The 27,500-nt window shown below is 38.1% G+C and overlaps 2 protein-coding genes across 8 annotated transcripts in view; one reads left to right on the forward strand and one right to left on the reverse strand.

The window, feature by feature from the left end:
* The window catches only part of LOC144976670 (ATP-dependent DNA helicase Q4-like), a gene marked incomplete in the record, with an annotated part of 482,011 nt that overhangs the window by 143,511 nt on the left and 311,000 nt on the right, over nt 1–27,500 (reverse strand).
* LOC144976671 (uncharacterized) overlaps nt 15,895–27,500 on the forward strand; it is a 50,025-nt gene continuing 38,419 nt past the window's right edge. The window contains exons 1-2 of one of the 7 annotated variants that reach the window (XM_078921006.1): nt 15,895–16,031; nt 20,813–22,082. In XM_078921006.1, the coding sequence (XP_078777132.1) occupies nt 21,714–22,082 (369 nt within the window). In that variant the 5' untranslated portion in view covers nt 15,895–16,031; nt 20,813–21,713. Of the gene's footprint in view, nt 16,373–20,812; nt 22,083–27,500 lie in introns of all 7 variants that reach the window. The other 6 variants (XM_078921005.1, XM_078921002.1, XM_078921003.1 and 3 more) reach the window with 6 other exon arrangements.

Consider the following 27,500-nt stretch of genomic DNA (forward strand, 5'->3'; position numbering starts at 1 on the left):
ACGGAGTTGTAGTAATTTAAATTTGACTAAGAAAATAATTGTTTGCACTGTACGAACGTTTTACGTTGCAGGTAGTAAAGGATGAGTAAAGTACTAGAGGCTGTATGGGGAGGGATGGAGAGAAGAAAAGAGGCAGTTGAGATAAGTGGGGGGGGGGGGTCGACGATTACTTCGGAAAGAGAGAGAGAGAGAGAGAGAGAGAGAGAGAGAGAGAGAGAGAGGGGGGGGGGGGAGAAAGAGAGATAGATAGAAAGAGAGAGAGAGAGAGCGCGCGCGAGATATATATATATATATATATATATATATATATATATATATATATATATATAAATATATATATATATATATATATATATATATATATAGAGAGAGAGATAGATAGATAGATAGATAGATAGATAGATAGATAGATAGATAGATAGATAGATAGATAGATAGATAGATAGATAGATAGATAGATAGATATATAGATATAGACAGACAGACAGAGAGACAGAGAGAGAGAGAGAGAGAGAGAGAGAGAGAGAGAGAGAGAGAGAGAGAGAGAGAGAGAGAGAGAGAGAGAGAGAGAGAGAGAGAGAGAGAAAGAACACATTCCCTTTATTCATCCCAAAGTGGAAATTTGTCTCTAGGGTCCACTCTAAGTCAGAATGACTGGAATAATAACCCAGGCGTCATTGAGCAAATTGAGCTAGAGCGAGGTGACTTGCTCAAGGCCAAGTCGCAGCGGCGGGCGATCGAACTCGGTACCTTTCGGATACGAAGCAAAGACTATAATATATATATATATATATATATATATATATATATATATATATATATATATATATATATATATATATATATATATATATATATATGTGTGTGTGTGTGTGTGTATGTGTGTGTGTGTGTGTGGAGAGAGAGAGAGAGAGAGAGAAGAGAATGAGAGAGAGAATGTGTGATAGAGAGAGGGTGTGAGAGAGAAGAGAGTGTGTGAGAGAGTGTGTGAGAGAGAAGAGGGAGAGTTGAGAGTGAGAGAGAGAGTGAGAGAGTTTGTGTGAAAGAGAGTGAGAGAGAGAGTGAGAGAGTTTGTGTGAAAGAGAGAGAGAGAGAGAGAGAGAGAGAGAAGAGAATGAGAGAGAGAATGTGTGATAGAGAGAGGGTGTGAGAGAGAAGAGAGTGTGTGAGAGAGTGTGTGAGAGAGAAGAGGGAGAGTTGAGAGTGAGAGAGAGAGAGTGAGAGAGTTTGTGTGAAAGAGAGTGAGAGAGAGAGAGTGAGAGAGTTTGTGTGAGAGAGAGAGAGAGAGAGAGAGAGAGAGAGAGAGAGAGAGAGAGAGAGAGAGAGAGAGATTCTAGCAAGAGGACGCCTCTACGGGGAGCAAATTGTTCAATTATTATATTAAAACCTGGCATTCGTTTGTATCTCAGAAACATTCCGCGTCACGGCGTGATGGAACAAATTACAGGGCATTACAAGAATAGCTTGGGGTATTTCAATGCCTCAGGCACAGTACCATTACGACTGACTCGCTTCAAAACAATGTCAAATTTCTGTCGGACACTCGCAGTGCTAAAGTAGGACAAACAAATTTAACTATTTAAGCAGTCGGTGGATATAATATGACGAGTACAAAGCTCCATGAATGGTCGGCCATCAAAGAAGAGTTGAAAACGGTCTTGTTATGATGGATACTAAACGACAAAAAAAACAAACAAAAAAACAAAGCGAGTTTGTATTTATTGAGAAATGTCGGTCTAATCGTTGTACAGCAATAAATGATGTGATCGATGACTAGGTTGGACGAGATCTTTAATATATAGATAGTTCGAAGTTGACGTCACTTGGGTCTTTTTTTATTGTTTTTTGCCATCCGCGTTTATGAGTAATTCTCACTAAACTGTACACTAAACCAGACTATAAACGTTCATGTTACACAGATGTTTGTGTGTTGGTCCGTTATACTTCCGGATGACAATGTTGTGAACTTCTTAGCCAAGCGTATAGATAGAATGCGCTTGGCCAAGGAGTTCATAACATTGCCATCCGGAAGTATAACGGACCAACACACAAACTCTGTGTAACCACGAACTTTTATAGTCTGGTTAATACAGTTTAGTGAGAACAACTCACAAGCGCGGATGGCAAAAACAATAACAAAGGCCTGTGTGACGTCATCTGCATACTATCTATACTTTCTATAGATAGTTCGAAGATGACGTCACTCGGGTATTGTTTTTTTTGCCATCCGCATTTATGAGTAATGCTCACTGAACTGTATTAACCCGACTATAAACGTTCATGGTTACACATAGTTTTGTGTGTTGGTCCGATATACTTCCGGATGGCAATGTTATGAGATTCTTAGCCAAACGCATACTATTTATATTACATTTCCATGTGCACGAGGGCATTGGTCACATTGCAAAGTGTGCTCAAAATGACACACATAGTGAAAAGTATTCACATTTTGAGAAATATCCAACGTTACAATTGGCCATTTTGCTTCGCGTGCCACGTAGATATGTTTACTAATTTCATAAACAAAGCAGCGTGTTTAGATACACTGATGAATGTCCAATCGTTGTACAGCCACAAATCATGTGATCGATGACTAGATTGGACGAAAACATGAATATATATAGTTCGAAGATGACGTCACGCAGGTCTTTGTTCATACCATTGCCATCCGGAAGTATAACGGACCAACACACAAAATTGTGTGTATCCACGTTTATAGTCAGGTTAATACAGTTTAGTGAGCATTACTCATAAATGCGGATGGCAAAAAAAAACAATAACAAAGACCTGAGTGACGTCATCTTCGAATTATCTATAGATCGCTCCTATTTCTCAACATATCCAAAGACAATTTTAGTTTCTCCACCTTTTTTTCTTCTTCCAATTTTAACCCTATTTTGATCGCATATGTGTATATATCTCTATGTGTTGTTTTTGAAACTTTGCCTTTTATTTTTATTATTTTCTTTACCAATTTATATTCATTTCAAAATTAATAAATTCAAGAGCAGGCACAGGTGTAAGATAAAGAACTAAACAAGTGTGTATGAACGATGCCAGACAAAGCAAGAAAGAAAAATACAAGAAAGGAAAAAGCATCCCAAAAAAAATTAGTCTACCCCAGTCGAGCTATTTTTCTTTCTTTTTTAGTCTGATCGTAGCCATCGTTATGTAACTTTACGAAGGCCACGATCTGATACACACTTGTTCAGATCTCTATAGATAGTATGCGCTTGGCTAAGAAGCTCATAACATTGCCATCCGGAAGTATAACGGACCAACACACAAAACTGTGTGTACCCATGAACGTTTATAGTAGGGTTAATACAGTTCAGTGATCATTACTCATAAACGCGGATGGCAAAAAAGATCAACAAAGACCTGAGTGACGTCATCTTCGAACTATCTATAGATAGTATGCGCTTGGCTAAGATGTTCAGAACATTGCCATCCGGAAGTATAACGGACCAACACACAAAACTCTGTGTAACCATGAACTTTTATAGTCTGGATAATGCAGTTAAGTGAGAATTACTCAAAAACGTGGATGGCAAAAAAAAAAAAAAAAAAAAAAAAAAAAAAAAAATAACAAAGACCTGAGTGACGTCACCTTCGAACTGTCTATAGATAGTATGCGCTTGGCTAAGAAGCTCACAACATTGCCATCCGGAAGTATAACGGACACAAGACTCTTGTGTGACCATGAACTTTTATAGTCTGGATAATGCAGTTAAGTGAGAACTACTCATAAACGTGGATGGCAAAAAATTTTTTTAAAAATAACAAAGACTTGAGTGACGTCATCTTCATTCCATCTATATTTACTTCAATATGATATTTTCAGCTTCCAACGTGAATCATTCACAAGAAAAAGCAATTCTCTCGTGTTAAAAGTGGACATTGAGTGAAATAACACATGTGCTCGTTATCTGTTATCATCTGATACACAGAAGCAAGGCGTGGAAAATGAGTTAGCTGTTTATTTATTTATTTACAAGTTTGTAGACTTGTTTTCAACGTCTCCGGTATTCGACCCGGTTCGAACTGATGCTGTATCTATTTTGCACGCACGTGACCCGCGACCTATCAAAGACTAAAGTTATTTTGGTGGTATGATGATGATGATGGTGATGATGATGATAATTATTTATTATTTTTAACAACACCATCATCAAAACACCACTGTCACTACTTTACTTTATTCATTATCATCATAATCCTTCTCCTCCCCCACCTCTTCTTCTTCCTCCTCCTCCTCCTCCTCCTCCTCTTCCTCCTCATCATCATCATCATCACCATCATCATCATCATCTACATTATTACAAATATCAAAATTCATCATTTTAACATCATCTGCACCGCTATCATTATCACCGTCTCCGTCTTCTAAAATCTCATCTTCCCGACTATATTATAATATAGATAGTTCGAAGATGACGTCACTCAGGTCTTTGTTATTGTTTTTTGCCATCCGCGTTTATGAGTTATGTTCACTGAACTGTATTAACCCGACTATAAACGTTCATGGATACACATAGTTTTGTGTGTTGGTCCGTTATACTTCCGGATGGCAATGTTATGAGCTTCTTAGCCATGCGCATACTATCTATATTTCTCTATCATTATTACATTCCCAATAATAATGATTGAGGACGAGAGCTATCTATCTAGTGGAATCACACATAGACATCAGAGCATGGGATGTATGGAGCAGCCATAGCCTTTGATTCGGTGCCAGTCCATCAATTGCATTGGGCGTCGGAGAAATAGACAAAAAAAAAAGGATAGGTACCTCCTTTATATCGATGGGGCCAACCTAGTCCAGAATTCCGATAGGATTTCATATCATCTAGATGAACTCACTGACTCTATTTATACAACACACAAACACACACACACGTACGTACAGAGTACAGGAAGAGAAGAAGAAGAGAGATAGAGATAGAGAGAGAGAGAAAGATAGATAGATTGATAGATATATAGAGATATAGAAAGATAGATTGATAGATAGATAGATAGATAGATAGATAGATAGATAGATAGATAGATAGATAGATAGATAGATAGATAGATAGATAGATAGATAGATAGATAGATAGATAGATAGATAGATAGAGAGTGGTGAGAGATAGATAGAGAGATGGGAGAGAGGGGGAAAGAGATAGATAGAGAGAGAGTGAGGGAGAGAGATGGGGATATATATATATATATAGAGAGAGAGAGAGAGAGAGAAAGAGAGAGAGAGAGAGAGAGAGAGAGAGAGAGATACACACACACACACACACACCCAGAGAGAGATACAGAGAGAGAGTGAGAGAGAGAGAGTGTGTGTGTGTGAGAGAGAGAGAGAGAGAGAGAGAGAGAGAGAGAGAGAGAGAGAGAGAGAGAGAGACGACTTTAATGATACGAATTAAACAGGATGTTATTTATCTTTTTCCCCTGCTGAACGGGAAGAGTTTATAAAAATATCAATGCCGTTTTTCAATGGAATTGCCGAAGCCAATTAGAATCGTAATTAGAAACCCCGGTCTCAATCGCAGTTTCTGGGGTTTATAGGATTCAATAGTATGATGTCACGTCCGCCCAGCAACCAGCAGCTTGGTTCTAAACAAAGAATATCGGTACTTTTTATATTCTTCATGATGGCTAGAACTTTTTCACATGTCGATATTGGTGAGGAATAGGATTCAATAGTCTGATGTCACGTCCGCCCAGCAACCAACTAAACAAAGAACATCGGTACTATTTTTTTATTCTTCATGCTGGCTAGAACAGATCTTTTTCACATGTCATGTGATCAGAATGTATAAAAGTCAAAACATGATCAGATTTATAATGTTTTTCTCCTCTGGATACAATTTTATGCTCGTCGGAAAAGTATTTCATAAGGACGCCCGCCATTGTTCCGATAATTTAGAAACAGTTACTATGCGTAGATTACGAGGGAAGTGACGTCACGGCTGTTGAAGCCTATGAAAATGGTAATTAGACACCCAGGGCTCACAGTTTCTGGGGTTTATTGATACACGTACGATACACCTCACTAGGACGCCTCTGTATGGATAAGGAGTGTGCGGCTATGTGGTCTTGTGGTATGACACTCGCTTTCGGATTGGAAGGTCCTGGGTTCGTTCTATCACCCGTACAATAGACTTCAACAGTCGCGACGTCACTTCCCTCGTTATGACGCATAGTTAATAAGTAACTGGTTCTAAACTATCGGAACAATGGGGACGACCTTTTCCGACAAGCATAAAAGTGTATCCAGAGGAGAAAAACATTATAAATATAATCACTCTTCGACTTTTGTACATTCTGATCACATGACATATGAAAAAGTTCTAGCCAGGATGAAGAATAAAAAGTACCGATTTTCTTTGTTTAGAACCAAGCTGCTGGTTGCTGGGCGGACGTGACATCAGATTATTGGATCCTATTTGCATTTCTTTGTCAAATAAAATTACAAACAGGACCCTCGTGATGATAATCAAATTTATAAAATTCCAGGGCGGGTGTACATCAACATGCATTCAGCAGGCCAGCACTTGACATTGTTTCATGGATTGAATTAGCTCTGAGTGGAGGTGACTTGACACCTCTGGTTTACACCAACGGCACGGTGGTAGGGCCACACACTAGTGGGTAGGGCCATAGAGAATACACTCCCTCGTCTGTGGGTAGGGCTAAGGGCTTACCCACACCGGAGACTGACTCCGACGACCCGACACTGCCGTCCTCTGCCGTCTTCCGGATAAAATACTAAGAATAAAGAGAAGAGCCGCTAACCGCTACCCATACCAAGCACCGGTATTTTTTTTAATATTTTTTTTTCGTTTTCTTTTTTTTTTTTCTAGCTTGGTGTAAAAAGAGTACCTGGCCGTTAATAGCGTTGTCTGTCGGAAAAAAAATTGTAATATCACCTAACAGGCGTCATGTTCCATTCTGCATGTTTCATGTTGCTGTTGGTCAGGGACCCTTTATAAAGCGCTTTGAGCACATTAAGTGGATATTGCTCTATATATATAAAATCTCAAGTTTCCCTCCTAGCCAAGGACTCCGGCCAGGGCCAGAACAAAACCAAGTATGTAATCCCATTCTTAGTCAAAGACAGAAAGCGGGTTGGAAAAAATATATAGGGGGATAGAATAATAATAATAATAATAATAATAATAGATCTTTATTGTCCATAAATATGGCAATTTGTCATTTAGTTACACTTGTTATAACGTTAAATGATAACTGTAACATTGAACAGATATTTCACTCCTATTATATTTTCTCTCTCTCTCTCTCATTCACTCTCTCTCTCTCTCCCTCTCTCTCTCTCTCTCTCTCTCTCTTTCTTTCTCTCTCTCTCTCTCTCTCTCTCTCTCTCTTCCTCTCTTTCTTTCACACGTGCGATATACACAACATAAACATATTCATTTCGTTTTCAATTTGTTACAATTGTGGCAATTCGACACCAAAAATTATCATCATTATCAATTGGTCAGTAGATCTAACATTAAATAAATTAATCAGTTAATCAGTCAACGAATCAATCCTTGGTTTTTCTGTACCATATGAAATATTCAAAATTTTTATTGCTGATGGAACGAACGTTGATTTATACTTGTTAGTTCTAATTTAATCTGACAAAAACTTCTCCAACTTCTCCCAGATGGTAAAAGACTAAATTAATGGTATAAAATATGTAGACACAGTAGGTAGTTCCCTGCGGACCATAGGAGACCGTAGCATGGAGTCTGCACTGATATACTTGGTACAAACGGATTGTGTTTTATAAATGAATCTCTAGCATTATAGGATTTTGTAAAATACCTCATGCAATGAATGCTTGACACCTATTTTAACAGCTTGGGCTTAAAAGATATGAATCTTGTTATCCTTTTAACCCGAGCAATGCGTGTGTGTGTGTGTGTGTGTGTGTGTGTGTGTGTGTGTGTGTGTGTGCTTGCATATTTATGTTACAACATTTAGCTGAGCCACAATGTCAAGGCTAAGGATTAAAGCTGCATTCAACCTTTATTGTTCAACATAATTTATTGTTTGTTTAAAAAAAACAAAAAAACAAAACCATAAAATATTGAGCTTTTATATGGCGCAATATCTACTAAATGTTCTCAAAGCGCTTTACAAAGGGTCACTGACCAAAGCAACACGTAAAATGTGGAACGGGACATGACATGACGCCTGTTAGGCGATAATACATTATTTTTAATATCCAAGAGGTCTGAGGTTCGATCCCCAGTCGAGGTCGACTGATTTTTTGGGATGTTTTTTTTTCCTTGTATTTTTCTTTCTTGCTTTGTCTGACACCTTTCATACTCACTTGTTCAGATCTTCTTCTAAATGTCACCACATTTATTCATGAGAATATTATAGCATATATATCTAATGTATAGATAGAACGAAGGTGGCGTCACTCAGGCTTTTGTAATTGATTTTTGCCATCCGCGTTTATGAGTAATTCTCACTAAACTGTAATAAACAGACTATAAACGTTCAAGGTTACACATAGTCTTGTGTGTTGGTCCATTATACTTCTGGATGGCAATGTTGTGAGCTTCTTAACCAAGCACATAATATATATTAACCAGACTATCAACGTTCAAGGTTACACATCGTCTTGTGTGTTGGTCCGTTGCACTTCCGGATGGCAATGCTGTGAGCTTCTTAGCCAAGCGCCCACTATCTATTAACAAGACTAGAAATGTTCAAGGTTACACATAGTTTTGTGTGTTGGTTCGTTGCACTTCCGGATGGCAATGTTGTGAGCTTCTTAGCCAAGCGCATACTATCTATAGTTAACGTTTCCGCATAGAGCGTTTTGTGTTGAACAGTTCCAAAAAGGGGAGGACATCCAGTGTTATTCCCTTGACATATCATTATTATCCTAACCAATGGGAATGATCTAAATTAATTTTCCATGTGCTCGAGGTCATTGGTCACATTGCAAAATGTGATCAAAGTGACCTACATAGTAAAAAGTGTTCACAGATTTTAAACTATCTAACATTACGATTGGTCATTGTGTTCAGCTTGACATATAGGTATGTTTACAACTTTCATAAACAAAGCAGCGTGTTTACATTTGTTCAGAAATGTCCAATCCTTGGACAGCGACAAATCACGTGGTCGCTCCCATTCCATTGTGGTCCATACATAATCGGAGTAGAGAATAGATAGAATGAAGATGACGTCACTCGAAGCTTTGTTATTGTTTTTTGCCATCCGCATTTATGAGTACTTCTCACTAAACTGTATTAACCAGACTATAAAAGATCATGGTTACACACAGTTTGTGTATTTGCCTGTTATACTTCCGGATGGCAATGTTATGAGCTTCTTAGCCAAGCGCATACTATCTATACGTGGCCTTTGGACATGTCCACAAAGCCAGTCACTACAGCTAATACTAATAAGATTACTTTGCTCAAAGTCTCATCACCGAATAGCAATAAATTCTTCCAGCTGCCGATATTGTTTCGGAAAGAAACCGTCACGTTCAATTAAATTGTTGGGAGTTGAATGCTCTCTGCAGTATTGAAGTATATTGAATAAAATGCTATGTTCATTTGTTTGTGTAATATTGATGTAAAATACTTACATCAGAAGAAATTGATTTTTATCAACTTTAAATCGGCTTTAGAAAGGGATTTCTCTTCTAAGTACATTACTAACATCTGATTGCTCTGGGCAATATCATAATTATGTAGTATTTATAACACCATGTAGTATTTATAACACCATGTTGTATTTATAACACCATGTAGTATTTATAACACACAAAAATGGACAAAACACATCCATCGTGGCTTGTACTCGAGCACGTTGCTGGTCAGCTGCTGTCTCCACGTATCACGATCCTCTCCGGTGCGCATGAAGTCTGCGTTGGTTTTAAAACCACTTTTGGCATTTCATGGCTTATTTAACTCTCTCCTTACCGACCATTGTCCGGATTTTCCCCAAACGTCATTATCACACAGCGTAAAATAGAATTGTAAAACTCTAACTCAAAGGGTCCTTACCGACCATTGTCCGGAATTTCCCCAAAACGTCATTATCACACAGCGTAAAATAGAATTGTAAAACTCTAACTCAAAGGGTCCTTACCGACCATTGTCCGGAATTTCCCCAAAACGTCATTATCACACAGCGTAATATAGAATTGTAAAACTCTAACTCAAAGGGTCCTTACCGACCATTGTCCGGAATTTCCCCAAAACGTCATTATCACACAGCGCAATATAGAATTGTAAAACTGTAACTCAAAGGGTCCTTACCGACCATTGTCCGGAATTTCCCCAAAACGTCATTATCACACAGCGTCATATAGAATTGTAAAACTCTAACTCAAAGGGAATAAAAACAAGCTATATATTTTGTTTAGAACTTATAACTATAACAACAATATTCTTCAAATTGTGTGATGTACAAAAGAACTCTGAATAGGAAAAAATGTTGGTTGTATCGTAACGAATGTGACGATTTTCCTATAGTTGGTAAGGAGAGGGTTAAATCCAAGTCGTTTCGGCCCAGGAAGATTGTCTTCGCAGGCACCTTCCGTGCAAAGCTTTTGAACTAAAAAACAAATAATGTCTTGTGGGGCTTAATGGTCGTGTGGTATGACATTCGTTTCCCAACAATTTGATTGCACGTGACGGGAGGACAAAGGTTGAATATAAACAAATCATCATCATAGCTTGCCGCTCCAACACCGAACCCAACCCACAGCATCTGTGGAGCAGACTCTTAGGTCATGGTCAGTGCATGGCCCATTTTGACATTCTCTAAGGATGTGCTCATCGTCTGCTCAGGGCATCCACGTGTACAAAAACTAGTCTCAGCCAGTCCCCAGTTTTTCATGCTTTCAGCTGTTCTCCCAATATAAACAAATAAATTGAATTCTCTATATATCTATCTATAATCCTATTATTGTTTGCCTGTGTAACAACTTATATTACGGAACACATGGGAAATATTGCCAATACCACACTGACACTGTGTCCAATCACGAAGCTGTTGCAAGAATCAAAATGTATTTGTGACCCTTCGCCTCTTAACGGTATTAAGTCGGGTTTGTTAAGATGTTGAAAATTGAATTTATAGCCAGAAATATCAGACTTGTGTTGAGTTTATACGATTTATTGAGGAAAATGGATACCATATTTTAGGGTGCTAATGCCAACGATTTATATGTTTGACCAGTTTAACATTAAATTCGACTTTTAAGCATCTGGTTCGTTACGACATAATACCGTTTTGAGACGATGGATCACATATTACGGAACACACGGGAAATATTGCCAATACCACACTGTGTCCAATCACGAAGCTGTTGCAAGAATCAAAATTATGTATTTGTGTTCAATAATTTTACGGTCCAGTGCGTGACACACCTTCGAATTGTATTGAGTTTAACATTGTATACGCTATTCATGGGACGACAGCACATCTTTGTTAAAACTTTGTTTACGTAAGGACAGTATTATCATGGAAAAGGCTGATAATGAATGGGAGGTTTATACTGCGTTCAGGAAATTGTCAGTGTCTTCCTCCTCTTCCTCCTCCTCCTCCTTCTTCTTCTTCTTCTTCTTCTTCTTCTCCTCCTCCTCCTCCTCCTCCTCCTCCTCCTCCTCCTCCTCCTCCTCTCCTTCTTCTTCTTCTTCTTCTTCTTCTTCTTCTTCTTCTTCTTCTTCTTCTTCTTCTTCTTCTTCTTCTTCTTCTTCTTCTTCTTCTTCTTCTTCTTCTTCTTCTTCTTCTTCTTCTTCTTCTTCTTCCTCTTCTTCTTCTTTCTTCTTCTTGTGGAAACCTCCAAAATTGTCGAGCATAAGGTTTTAAACCGACGAATGTTCAGTCAAAGCGGGAGTAGCAATGTCTCAACAAAATTTATTTTTAAATAGGTCTTATTCGCCCTTATCAAAATCATCTCAGATATTATCTGAACAAGTGTGTATGACAGGTGCCAGACAAAGCAAGTATGAAAAATACCTGAAAACAAAAACCATCCCAAAAACCAGTCTGCCTCGACCAGTCGAGTTCGACTGATTTTTTTAGATGTTTTTTTTTCTTTTTTTCTTCATTTTCCTTTTCTTTCTTTCTTTGTCTGGCACCTTTCATACACACTTGTTCAGTTCTTTATCTAATTTGTGCTTCCTTACAAAGGAGCATACTATTCCTTGCCAACCAATGTTTTGTTTATTCATCGTAACAACGCCACAACCACATCTCATTCATCTGTAGTGCTTCATTCATCCTGTTTTGTTGATAAAGGGGAAACCCGAAACGTTCTTTTGATCTGGTCCTGTAATAAAATAGAAGCTTACATTCAATTTCATATTATTTATATCTAATAGGAGACGCATTGGCTTAGGCTTGCGGTATTGTTAAGTTGGACTGGGGAATGATGAAATTGTATATTCAAATAAATTACGGGTTTACGAAAGGTCCTATTATAAAAAAATAAAATGAGCTACTATATAGCGCAATATCCACTAAACGTGCTCAAAGCGCTTTACAACAGCAACATTTAACATGTAGGACGGGACATGACGCCTGTTAGGCGGTATTACAATTCTTTTTTTCGCACAGAAACAACGCACGCTGTTAACGGCTAGGTAATCATTTTATATCTGAGTACGGTGAGAGAATGTTCCAATGACTCAACTATGCGCCAAGCGAGGCTCTAACCCAGGACCTTCCGATCCGAAAGAGAGTGCCATACCACTAGACCACATGGCCGCTGTCACTTCTTTTGAAATTTGAAGACAATTGGATTCAATAGCATGATGTCACGTCGCCCAGCAACGGCGAGCAGCCTGGTTCTAAACAAAGAAAATTGGTACTTTTTATTCTTCATGCTAGCTAGAACTTTTCATATGTCATGTGATCAGAAAGTATAAAAGTCAAATCATGATCATATTTATAATGTTTTTCTCCTCTGGATACACTTTTATGCTCGTCAGAGAAATATTTCATAGGGCGTCCGCCATTGTTCCGATAGCTTAGAGCCAGTTACTAAACTGCTATGCGTCATTAAGAGGGAAGTGACGTCATGGCTGTTGAAGCCAATTGCTACGTATACTAGCTCAAGCATGGTGTGCTAAACTAATCTCACGGACTGCTGAATTTTCACCTGTAATAATAATATGCCCCCCCCCCCCCCACCTTTTTTTTTTATTGAATGGAGGCAAATATATACTAGTTTGTTGAACATGTTAAAACTTCAAATCATTTGCAACTACGGGTCGGGTCCACTCAAGAAAAAAAATAAATGAAAACAAATGAAAAGAATTAAGAATAACCCCCCTCCAAAAAGTAAATAATAACAAAAACGAAAAATATTCGTAACAACAACAAACGAAAAATAACCAAAGAAAGACAAAACAAACAAAACAAAACAAAAGTAAAAAGAAATAGAACACAACAAAACAAAAACAAAATAATAAAAGAATAAAGCAAATAAAAATATTTAAAAAACAAAACAAACAAACACACTAAGCAAACGAAACAATCCAAAAAGAAAGAAGGGGGGAGTGTGTGTGTGTGGGGGGGGGGGGGGGGAGTATGTGTGTGTGTGTGGGGGGGGGGGGTATATGTTGAAGAAAAGTAAATAAACCATGCGTCGACGAGCAAGGAAACTCGCGAGTAAGTTGAAATTTATTTTTAAAAATCATCTCATTTGTAACTACTGATCCGACTTACAATCCACACAATGTATTTCATATATCTAACAAAGAATAGGGAATGAGATTAGCGGAAGAGTAGCGTCCCTTGATTGGACGTCACCCATAGTCTGTGACGTCACCGGCGGAAAAGTTATTAGAGAGAGAACGCCATGTTGGTTGTGCGCATGCGTCTCTCGTCCTCCCTGCGCACAACCAACATGACGTTCTCTCTCTAATAACTTGTCCGCCGGTGATGTCCAATCAAGGGACGCTACTCTTCCGCTAATCTCAATCCCTATAAAGAAATATAAATTACTATCAAACAAGAAACATGAAATTAAAACTTACAATTTAAACCAAAAAAAAAAAAAAAAAAAAAAAAAAAAAAAAAAGAAAGAAAGAAATGGGGAAAACATTAATTTATTGAAGAAAAGCAAACAAACGTGTTGATAAATCGGAAATTCGTGAGTAATTTATAGTCGTCAAAACATAGATATATTATAGCACGTGCATAGTTCAGTTGAGCTAAGGTGTTGTTGTTCGTTCACCTGTAGTGAAAAATGATGCGTTGAAATTTAATAACAGCTTAAATTTCGCATTGAGGGCCCGCCGGATAGCTCAGGTGGTTGAGCACTCGCTTCACAAGCAAAATGACCGAGATTTATCTCGGCCAGTGCAGTCGAGACTTCTTTTTTTTTTTTTTATTTTACCCACCCCAGGGGAATTGGGGGGGGGGGGGGTGTCCACCCAAAAATGTAGTAATGTAATGCGTTTAAGTAAAATACAACATCCGCCATCCGCAAAACGCAAGATATTGCCCATACAACAATGTCAAATCAAGCCCTCAATTAGCCTATACTCTTCGGTTATCAGACCTGCAAATATGTGAACATCGCGGTATAAATGTTTGCTTAGTTCATTCATTTTCGTTCACAATTCCCCGAGAATCAAAGCAGTCCCGTATGATATAATTGCAATGTTCAAAGAACCTCAAGTGACGCCATGACCCGTGAAGCTCAAATTGGCACAACACCTATTACACTATTCATCTAACAGAAAAGAGAAAATTATAATTGCTGGAAACAAATTTCAATGGGAGCGATCTATATATTCAGGTTTTCGTCCCACCAAGTCATCGATCACATGATTTGTTGATGTACAACGATTGGACATTTCTCAATAAATGTAAACACGCTGCTGTGTTTATGAAAGGTGTAAACATACCCATTTGTCAAGCTGAACAAAATGAGAATTCGTGATGTTAAATATTTCAAAAACAATGAATACTTTTCACTATGTGGGTCGCTTTGAAAAATAAATTGCAATGTGACCAATGGCCTCGAACACATGTAAAAAAGGTAATATATAGATAGCATGCGCTTGGCTAAGAAGCTCTTAACATTGCCATCCGGAAGTATAACGGACCAACACACAAAACTATGTGTAACCATGAACGTTTATAGTCTGGTTAATACAGTTAAGTGAGAATTACTCATAAACGCGGATGGAAAAAACAATAACAAAGACCTGAGTGACGTCATCTTCGAACTATCTATAGATAGTATGCAGATGACGTCACTCAGGCCTTTGTTATTGTTTTTGCCATCCGCGTTTGTGAGTTGTTCTCACTAAACTGTATTAACCAGACTATAAAAGTTCATGGTTACACAGAGTTTGTGTGTTGGTCCGTTATACTTCCGGATGGCAATGTTGTGAACTCCTTGGCCAAGCGCATTCTATCTATATCATCCCCAAATTTCAATTATTTATTTTATGTACTTTTAAAATAGAACTGGAGAAGCGGCCATCACCAGATGAATAGCCAGAGATAATAAAATATAGATAGTTCGAAGATGACGTCACACAGGTCTTTGTTAATGTTTTTTGCCCCCGCGTTTATGAGTTAACGCTCACTGAACTGTATTAACCCGACTATAAACGTTCATGGGTACACACAGTTTTGTGTGTTGGTCCGTTATACTTCCGGATGGCAATGTTATGAGCTTCTTAGCCAAGCGCATACTATCTATAGGAAAATCACTCAAGAGTAACGACGATCGCGCTAAGATTGTTCGCGTATTGCCATCATTCATTGCCTGCCTGTGTTTTGTTTGGTATCAGCCAAAGGTGACGGTGACGATGACGATGAGTGAGTGGCAAGATCGCGCGCGAGGTTAAAAGTGTCGTAGAAGCTAAAATAAAGGCCGGCGAAACAGCAGCTGTCGTAGTCTAGGCACCAAAATCTGTTACTCTAGTCGTCGTATCGGAGAAGACGAGAGGTGTAGATAGCAGTCAGTGGAGTCCACAAACTGGAGAGCCTCTCACTAATCTGTGACAAGAGTCCGTCGAGTCTTCCAATCGGTAACTGTTGGATAGTCGTCGTTGTAGTATAGAGTCTACTGTCAGTCGCAACCTGTATATTATTATTACTATGGGATTATTGTTATAATAAGATTATGTATGAGTGGTGTTGATGGGACTTTGTCAGTGTCATCAATCAGTCAATGCGACCCATTCACACATGAGGGTAAACACAGAGACGTGATTTAATAATAATAATAAATAATCAATTGAATGACGACGGTATTCACAATCAACATGTTGTTGTAGAGTGTTAGTGTTAGTTATTTTCAAAAGTCTGCTGGAGTTGTTTGTAAGTTGGGTGGGATTGTTAACAAGTAAAACTTTCCTAATTACTTGATGTAAATGTTGCTGGTCGTAGCTCGACGAAATAAATAGCAATGTGAAATTGACTGTAAGCTTCAATTTAATACACGAAAACAGATAAAATGGACGTTTCAGGCTTCCCCTTTATCAACAAAACAGGATGAATGAAATACATTTCACATTGTTACTAATTATTTAATGAGACTATCAATTCTTATGAAGTTGATTTTATCTTCGTTTAATTTCATTGGATTATTTATTATTACTGACATAATAAGTACATGTACAAACAAAGGTAATTTGTTTTTGTCACTTTGTAAAATAAACATATCAATGTGCGGCTATATGGTCTAGTGGTATGACACTCGCTTTCGGATCGGAAGGTCCTGGGTTCGAGCCTCGCTCGGCGCATAGTTAAGTCCTTGGAAAAGACTCTCTACTCACATTCTCCCACCGTACACAGGTGTAAAATGAGTACCTGACCGTTAACAGCGTTGTCTCTGTCCGAAAATAATGTAATATTGCCAAACAGGCGTCATGTTTCGTTCTACATGTTACGTGTTGCTGTTGGTCAGGGACCCCTTGTAAAGCGCTTTGAGCACATTTAGTGGATATTGCGCTATATAAAAACCCAATATTAATAACAGGCCTGTAAATCGTCTTTTTCAAAATTGTCTGAAAATTTATTTTAACCACCGGTGACCTTATTTTTAATTTATTATTCTACTAGTATTTCCCTGGGGTAGAGAATAACGGATTGTCGGATTTCAGGCAATTGCCTGAGAATTTACAGCTCTGTAATAATTCTAAGACACGCACATTTTAAAAACATAATCTACTTTCCATGAGGTTCGTGTATCTAAATTCATTGTCAATTTTCATTATTTGCATTTTTAAAAGTACGGCATTCATTAGTTGAACTTGAGCGAGCGCTGTCAAATTTACACAATGCGTCGATTGAAATGTTCAAAATTCAACGGTATCTCTTCGATTGAAATATATTCAAAATGTATGTGTGTGTGTGTGTGTGTGTGTGTGTGTTGTATGTATGTATGTATGTATGTATGTATGTATGTATGTATGTATGTATGTATGTATGTATGTATGTATGTATGTATGTATGTGTGTGTGTTTGTGATGTGTGAGTGTGTGTGCTTGTGGGGTGGGGGGGGGGGGCGTATTATAGGAATCGATTTTTAAAAAAAAAATAATTCCACTCCTAAGTTTGAGGTAGCGTTTTGTCGCATACAATATAATGTATTGTCCAAAGATTGATTATTGGCAATGACAAACATGAAGCCTTATTCTAAAGAAGTCTGATAAAAGATAATGTTACAGCGACATTGAGCGGACGCAAATATACAAGATATTAAAAGACACCTCAAATAAATCGCCTAGTCTCGACTGGGATTCGAACCGCAGATCTTCTGATTGCCGGTCGGGCTTGTTATCGTTACTACACCATCCTGCCTGACTAGTATTCATGAAGCGTAGGTGCGACTCTGCCGGACCTCTACTTCATGACCTGCATTGGCTGCCTGTTGGGAAAAGAATTAAATTCAAAGCTTGTGTTTTAGTGTATCGTTGTCTTGAAGGTACCGCCCCTTCCTACCTTTCAGAACTAATTGAAAGATATTCAAAACCCCGCCCCTTACGTTCGGCCAGTGATTCCACAAAACTAGTTGTCCCTCGAATTCGGAAAAATGCTGGAATGAGATCCTTTTCTCATTTCGGACCCTCTATTTGGAACGCCTTACCGCAGAGCATTCGTGAAAAAGAATCTTTGTCTATTTTTAAACGTTCGCTTAAAACATATTTGTTTCGATTTTAGTAGATGGTATGAGAAGCAAGATAGGTTTGGTTTGTGTTGTGTGTTGTGTTGTGTGTGTGTGTGTGTATGTGTGTGTGTGCTTGTGTGTGTGAATGAGTATGTTTCAGCCAAAGTAATTTGTAATTTAAGCGCTTAGAGTCTGGTGTCTCGGAGTTATAGCGCTATATAAGTTTTCAGCATTATTATTATTATTATTATTATTAATATCGCCTAACAGGCGTCATTTCTCGTTCTACACGTTACGTGTTGCTGTTGTTCAGGGACCGTTGTAAAGCGCCTTGAGCACGTTTTGTTGATATTGCGCTATATCAAAGCTAAAGTTTAGTCTAGAAATGAGTGTACAACTTATCCTCATCACACGCTCCTCTGTCAGATTAATAAAGGCATTAAGTCATAAAATTACAGTTATTGATGATGTGCGGCTACTATGTGGTCAAGTCGTATGACACTCGCATTCGAATCGGAATGTCCTGGGTTCGAGCTTCTCTCTCGGAGCATAGTTGGGTCCTTGAAAAATGCTCTTTACTCAAATTCTCTCACCGTACTCAGGTGTAAACCGAGTAACTGGCCGTTAACAGCGTTGTCTCTGTCCGAAGAAAAAACAATTGTAATATCGCCTATCAGGCGTCCTGTCCAGTCCTATCCTACATGTTAAGTGTTGTTTGTAAATCGCTTTGAGCACGTTTAGTGAATAATGATTGCACTGTATAAAAGCTCAATTTTTAAAACACGTATTAACCAGACTATAAAAGTTCATGGTTTCACACAGTTTGTGTGTTGGTCCGTTATACTTCCGGATGGCAATGTTGTGAACTCCTTGGCCAAGCGCATTCTATCTATAGTACTGTAGACGGCCATGCGTAAGACCATTGGTCTTATTAGGGGTAAGGGTTAACTGCTTTTTGTCTTGTGTTACGTCAGAGAAACCGGGATAAACCGTAGCCATCGTTATGTTATAGCCTGACACTGAAATCCAAAAGGACTGGCAATTTAACGTCATTATTTGGTTTTTGCACCGCCTAGTGAGTTGTCGTTAGTAGAGCTCATGGAAACAAGTCATTTCATTGGTTGAACTATTGAATTCAACTCACGATTTGTTTTCTTTTGTGGCAAAAGACTGGCATTTTGACGTCATTTTTTTTGGTCAGTATCAGGCTATACGTTAACGATGGCTACGGTCCGAGGCTAAAGGTCTAGTCTTTATTAAAAAAATAAATATAAATAAAATAAAATTCCCTTTATTCATCCCATAGGGGAAATTTGTCTTTAGGGTCTATTCCAAGGGAAGTCTGAAAATAACCCAGGCATAACCCGCAGTGCAGTACCGAAATTGAGCTAGGGCGAGGAGGTGACTTGCTCAAGGCCACACACACAAGCGAAGCGGCGGATTATCGAACCCGGTACCTTTCGGGCACGAAGCAAAGGCCGTACCGCTGAACCATGCTGCCTCATAATTCATAATTTCATCTCAACATTTTGATAGCATCCACCACCTGTCGCTACAACGTTTATTTGTAGAATAATTTCATATTTTTAAAAGTATCTTCACAGGTCAATTGCTTTTGTTTTGTGTTACGTCAGAGACACCGGGATAAACCCGGTTCCGTATCCGAGGCAAAAGATCTAGTCTTTCATAATTTCCATTTCAACATTTTCATAACATCCATCACCTGCCGCGACAATGTTTATTTTTATAATAATAATAATAATAATAATAATAATATATATAATAATAATAATAATAATAATAATAATAATAATAATAATAATAATAATAATAATAATAATAATAATAATTTCATTTTTTTAAAAATATCTTTCCATGTGAATCGATGGTTTCCCCAATACAACATGTCAAGATGACTGGTTAGAATCGTACAACGGAAGCGAGGACGAGAGACGCATGCGCACAACCAACATGACCTTCTCTCTCTAATAACTTTTCCGCCGGTGACGTCTCAGACTATGGGTGACGTCCAATCAAGGGACGCTACTCTTCCCCTAATCTCATTCCCTATAAATACGTCACGCTTATTTATATTTATTTGTACACTACCTATTAGGACGTACTTAACTCGAAATGATTGAAAGAGCAAACGTTCTTGAACACGTGAATAAATAAGATCAGCAAATTATATTATATTATATTCCATGGATCGCTAACCAAAAAAAAAAAAAAAAAAAGAAAGAAAGAAAGAAAGAACGAACAAAGAGAAACAGCGTTTTTGAGAATTGCTATCTCTTGAAAAATATAATTTAAAAAAAAAAATATTAAAAATTTTAAAAATTAACAAAAATAAAATTCCCTTTAATCATCCCATAGGGGAAATTTGTCTCTAGAGAAGACTGGAATAACCCAGGCGTCAGCCGCAGATCAGCACGGCAAATTGAACTAAGGCGAGGGGGTGACTTGCGCAAGACCACACTGCGCAGCGGTGGGGTGATCGAACTCGTTCGGTACCTTTCGGGTTCGAAGCAAAGACCGTACAGCTGAGCCACGCTACCCCCCACATCATCATCATCATCATCATCATCATCATCATCATCATCATCATCATCATCATCATCATCGTCAATCCACACATATTGTACCGTTAGTTCATCTATATAAATCGAATAACTTGTTTATTCTTCGATGTTCTAGAATGTTGGTCACCATTATTATTAGTATTATACACTGAATTTCCTCTAACTTGAAACCGTGATACGCCCCAAACAGTACAACGATCCACGAGGCTTTGTCTATTTTGGAGACATCACCATGAAGCCCTGACATCTCCTACATATTATTTAACACTCCAAAAAGAAGTTGTTCATATTTACGAAGAAGGAAATGCAATACTATTCGTCTTGGATTACTCTGTTTTCTAAATGATATTTTATCCAATTATTGTAATAGTGATATTGTGCTATTGAATTATCTTGTACCTGTGAGAAGACGCGTTCATTGGAGATACACACCCACCCCTAAAGATGAAGAAATATCTTGGATAACGACACTGTGTGGATTTCAAATTAGCATGGATGTAACACGGGAATTCTAGAAATGTGGCATAATATTATAATGCATTGTATATTCACTATAGATTCCTTTCTAGAGGATAACATTGAAATCGGCATCAAGTTCTGAACACTGTCTAAAAGTTAGAAAAACACACGTCGGCATAAATGTTTTCACAGGACTAAATCTCACGTCGGTGACCTAAAGATTTATTTCTAGAGGATAACCTTCCAGTTCTGAACATCTGCCTAAAAGTAACAAACCACGAGTCGTCATAATGACCATCAACTGTTTTCACAGGACTAAATCTCACGTCAGTGAACTATAGATTCCTTGCTACAGGATAACATTGATATCTTCAAGTTCTGAACATTCTGCCTAAAAGTTACAAAACACAAGTCGGAACTATGACCATCAACTGTTTTCACGGGACTAAAGCTACCGACGGCGAGCAATAAATTCTTGCTAGAGGATAACAATAACATTGAAATCTTCAAGTTCTGAATTGTCTTCCTAGAAGTTACAAAACACACAAGTCGGCACTATGACCATCAAATGTTTTAACGGGACTAAAGCTACCGTCACCTACTTAGATAGGATTTCGGGTAGCAACCAGACAATGCTTATGGTATACAACCTATCCACAAACCACTCCCATGGGGAACAAACCAGGGGCGGTAGTGGTGGAAATGCCGACGCCGACGAGGACCTGATCAAGTTTGTATTCATGGATATTCTTATACCTGTCGTATGCGGACTGGGACTTGTGGGAAACCTACTGTCTTTAGTCGTTCTCACCACAGAGAAAATGCATCGGACATTAACAAAAATGGAGATTTCGGCGCATATTGGACTCATTGCACTGGCTGTATCTGATTTTCTCTTCTGTCTCCTCGTTCTCATTTTCACTCAGGTAAGAAAATATTCAATTTTCAATTCAAAGGTTGATCTATTTTAGGCAAACGCCAATATGAAATATACATTTACATAGAATGTCCAATCAATACAGGTAAAATCAATCATCAAACAAAGCACACTACCAACAAACAACTAATATATATATATATATATATATATATATATATATATATATATATATATATATATATATATATATATATAGTTCAAGCATAATTATGATCAACTTCTACAATATGTATCAATATGTGACCCATCGTCTCAAAACGGTATTATGTCGGAACGAACCATATGCTTAAAAGCCGAATTAAATGTTAAACTGGTCAGGAATATAAATCGTTGGGAATAGCACCCTAAAAATTGTATCCTTTCTCCTCAATAAAACATACAAACTCAATACAAGTCTGATATTTCTGGCTATAAATTCAATTTTCAACATCTTAACCAACCCGACTTAATACCGTTTTGAGACGAAGGGTTTCGCTCTCATCAGGAAGTTATAATTTAGATACACACACACACACACACACACACGTATATATATATATATATATATATATATATATATATATATATGTGTGTGTGTGTGTGTGTGTGTGTGTGTGTGTGTGTGTGTGTGTGTGAATACAATGAATAAATAAACGATTTAATCTTTAAAATCTAGATGTGGAGTAGTCACACAGTTACAGTTACGACAAACACATGAGGGAGAATGAGGCATCCTTTTATCATGTAATAAACTGTAAAATGCAGTGCGGCCATGTGGTCTTGTAGTATGATTCTTGCTTTCGAATCGGAAGGTCCAGGGTTCGAGACTCAGTCGGCGCTTAGTTGAGTCCTTGGAAAAGTTTCTTTACTCATATTGTCTCACTGTACTCAGGTGTAAAATGAGCTAGGGCGAGGTGTCTTGTTCAAGACCACACAGAACAGCGGCGGGTATCGAACTCGGTACCTTTCGGGTGCGAAGCAAGCAAAGGCCGTACCACTGAGCCACGCTGCCCCCTGATTAGTACTTTTGAGTATAAATATTGTACTTAGTAATCATTTGAGGGTGTCCTTGTATCCCTATGTCCTTTGCTTGTGCCCGATGTGACTTATGCGGCTATGTGGTCTTGTGGGATGACACTCGCTTTCGGGTCGGAAGGTCCCGGGTTCGAGCCTCGCTCGGCGGATAATTAATTAGACCACCATTTTACAAGGCTGTCATAACTAACATAATGTGTGCTAGTTGGAAATGAGGGCTGGCGTTCTTGCCAGGGTTGCCAATCTTTTTAGTACAACTTGCCAAATATGTGACAAAAACTTGCCAAATGCTTAGAAAATTTGCCACACCTTTCAAAATAGGGATTTTCGCTACACATACTCATAATAGTGAAATATTACACATGTAAATTCAAGAATAAACAAAATGCTGGCTTACCTGGTGTTGACAACTATGGATTATAAAACACCAAAGAAATATCAAACTTGAAGCCACATTAATTAGGCCTAACAGTTTCACTTTCAGTTTCAAAACCTGTCAAAGAATTAAGACTGGAACCGGAAAGGCTGAAGCCAGATTTGTGTTTGTTGTAGCCAAATAATAAAATTTATGTGAGAACGAAATCACAAAACGAACATGCAAATACTGGGAATTGAAAGGTAAGATTAGACGCGCTCTTTCTTTCTAATTATGTATAATAAAAATATATAAATATTATATTAATTTTCTCTGTCCCAAAAAATGCCAAAAAAGTGCCAACTTGCCAACCGATTTGCTTTCCTGCCAACCACAATCAAAAAGTGCCAAAGTTGGACAATTTGGCACTAAAAATGCCAAACTGGCAACCCTTGTTCTTGCATTGATCACAGCTCTCAACTGAAGTGACTCAGTAAGAGTAAGGAAGGAAGGGTTACGTAATTGGCTCAAAAATCAAAGACTGATGAATTCCAGAGTTGGATCCCCCCGAAGAGATCTTGAAATGATAAAATCTATAGCATTGGTCGGGAACGTGAAATTAACCTTTGAATTTGTCAGGAAGAGAATTGTTTTAAAAGATATTCCGAGAGAGAGCTATGACTTGGTTTGAGTCGAGTAAAATGTGTGTGTGTGTGTGTGTGTGTGTGTGTGTGAGAGAGAGAGAGAGTATGTGTGTGTGAGTACGTGTGTGTGTGTGTCTTTGTGTGTCGTTTACCGAACCTCAGTTTATAATTTATCCAATAGAGAGAATGAGAGAGAGAGAGAGAGAGAGAGAGAGAGAGAGAGAGAGAGAGAGAGAGAGAGAGAGCGCGAGAGAAAAGTACGACACTTCATTTTTTAATTATTTTTTAAAATGACCTTTTAGATATATATAGGGCGGTACATCCATTAATTTATTTGTTTCCAAAATTCCATGCATAGTTCAATCTCCGAATAGTTCAGCTGCAAAACAGTGTAAAGTGTTTAATGAGATGCACACACGTGCGGTCATCACGTCAATGCAATCTATCAACGAGATGTGATGTTAATTTAACTAGTTATCTCCGGTACTCTGAAAAAACAATACGTATTTAATTTGATAGAATGAAGCTGACGTCATTCGGGTCTTTGTTATTGTTCTCTGCCATCCGCGTTTATGAGTAATTTTCACTTAACTGTATTAACCATACTATAAACGTTTAAGTAGTTGTGTGTGTTGGTCCGTTATACTTCCGCATGGCAATGTTGTGAGCTTCTTAGCCAAGGGCACACTATCTATAGATAGAATGCGCTTGGCCAAGGAGTTCACAACATTGCCATCCGGAAGTTTCACGGACCAACACACAAACTCTGTGTAACCATGAACTTTTATAGTCGGGTTAATACAGTTCAGTGAGCGTTTACTCATAAACGCGGATGGCAAAAAAAACAATAACAAAGACCTGGGTGACGTCATCTTCGAACCATCTATAAAAGACACACCCATCTGCTTCCAATTTGAATACCACGCGCCATGATGTCCTAATGATTGGCTACGACGATAAATAAATGTTATGATACGATAACCCCCCCCCCCCCCCCTCCATCACCACCAACACAAACATGCATACAGATACACACCCTTGCAACATATCAATACAGTAAATACACAGTTTCCTCTATTCATCCGCATGCGAAAATATCTCATAAGGTTTTTACTCAAAAGGGAAGAATGAAATAACCCAGGTGTCAGCCGCAGTACAGCAGCGCAAATTGAACTACGTAGAGGCAGGCGGCTTGTTGACGGCCACACAGCACGATGGTTGTTTGAACTTGGTATCTCTCGGGGTCAAGTGGCCGAGAGGTCAAGACATTGCACTGTGACCCGGAAGGACCCGGGTTTGAGCACCGCTTCGGGCACTTTCGTTTATTTTTCCTTGAGCAAAATTATTAACCCCCAATTTTGTTCACTTGGACAACATGGGTGATTCCTGTTGACATCAGACATCTTGTTTGATGAGTTATCTATAATATTCCTTCGTGGAATGCCTTGGTGGCGATGTCTTATGATGTCGTGGCGGAAAAGGTATAATCTTATTTTTTTATTTATCTTTCGGGGTACTAAGCAAGGACCATACTGCTGAGCCCACTTGCCCCCCCCCCCCCCCCCCCCCCCTCCCCCAATACCCCTCCCACCAGACGTCCTGGCAATCTACGGTTTCCTCGAACGTTTTTGCATGTCCCGAGGAGTTCGAGGATATCGTGCTGGAGTACCTATATTTTATGCGTCTTTCCAGAGTATAGCAATAGGATTCAATAGTCTGACGTCACGTCCGCCCAGCAACCAGCAGCTTGGTTCTAAACAAATATGTGATCAGAATGTATAAAAGTCAGAACATGATCAGATTTATAAAGTTAGTCTCCTCTGGATACACTTTTATGCTCGTCGGAGAAGTATTTCATAAGGGTGTCCGCCATTGTTCCGATAGTTTAGAATCCGTTACTAAGTTACAATGCGTCATTACGAGGGAAGTGACGTCACGCCTGATGAAGCCTATTATCTGGCTAATATCATTTTGTTGTGACACTACTACGTTTATGGAAGAGTAAGAAATGTCAGTTAATAAAATATGGAAATTTTAAAACACGACAGACGGATATCTGGATGACAATGTTGTGAGCTTCTTAGCCAAGCGCATACTATCTATATAAAACCCGCAAACAGCCATCTGGGTAAAATCATAACAAACTATCCACATTCTTGTCCCCCTATGCCAACGCCCTAACAAGTCTGTTTACACGCCAGCTGTTTGGGTTAGATCGACGTGTACATATATGCAGATCTGACATCCGAACCCACTTATGGGCCTAGTTTAACATTGTTGTAATGGACAATATTTTGAGTCATTTTTAAATTTAAAAAAAAAAGATTTCCATTACAACAATGAGCCGCCCATAAGGAATTGGGTTATTAGACCTTCAAATAAGTGTACGTCGGGTTAGATACGTATAACATCTGGAACACCTTTGACGCTCCTTTCATCCATCAAAATCCACCAAACAAACAAACACCAGTAATTGAATCTTATCCTCGCCGTGAAAATAAAAAATATTAGGGGAACAGGTACCGTGATATCTCAATAAATAATATCTGAAAAGGTATGCGTGAAACATGCCAGAAGAATCAGAAACACAAAACAACAAAAAAAACAACAAAAAACAAAAAACAAAAGCAATTAACAAAATCATCTTGAGATATCATCCAGTCTCAATCTATGGGTATTTTGTTTGTGTTGTTTGTTTTTCTTCTTTTTTTTTATTTTGTTGTTTTTTTTGTGTTTTTTTTTATTTGTTTTGTTTGTTTGTTTGTTTTTTTGTTTTTGTTTGTTTGTTTGTTTTTAAATTAAGAAATAGAATGAACTGATTTGTTTGTGGAAGACACAGACTGTGAATGTTAAGAGGCCGATGTGGCAACCATGTCAGAGATAACAAGGGGATGCAGGGAATCGAATATTCATATTTGACAAGGGTGTTCCAGTGCGCGGCCAGTGATAAGAGGTTGCCAGAGTCTGGGATTCTATCGGGTTTATCATTTAGCTCAGACTCAGACTCAGACTCAGACTCAGACTATCGAAATTCCGTTGCTAAAGGTTGAAACGTACGTGCGGCGCGCGTGCGTGAATGTGTTTGTGAGAGTGAGAGAGATAGATAGGTAGATAGTTGGATAGATGGATAGATGGATAGATGGATATATATATATATATATAGATAGATAGATAGATAGATAGATAGATAGATAGATAGATAGATAGATAGATAGATAGATAGATAGATAGATAGATAGATAGAAAGTATTGTGTGTATGTTGTTATTATCATTATTATTATTATTATTATTATTATTATTATTATTATTATTATTATTATTATTATTATTATTATTATTATTATTTTGTTGTTGTTGTTGTTGTTGTTGTTGTTATTATTATTATTATCA

Source organism: Berghia stephanieae, chromosome 7 (genome assembly GCF_034508935.2).
Source record: "Berghia stephanieae isolate SIO BIC M18660-M18661 chromosome 7, UCSD_Bste_1.3, whole genome shotgun sequence".
Classification (NCBI taxonomy): domain Eukaryota; kingdom Metazoa; phylum Mollusca; class Gastropoda; order Nudibranchia; family Aeolidiidae; genus Berghia; species Berghia stephanieae.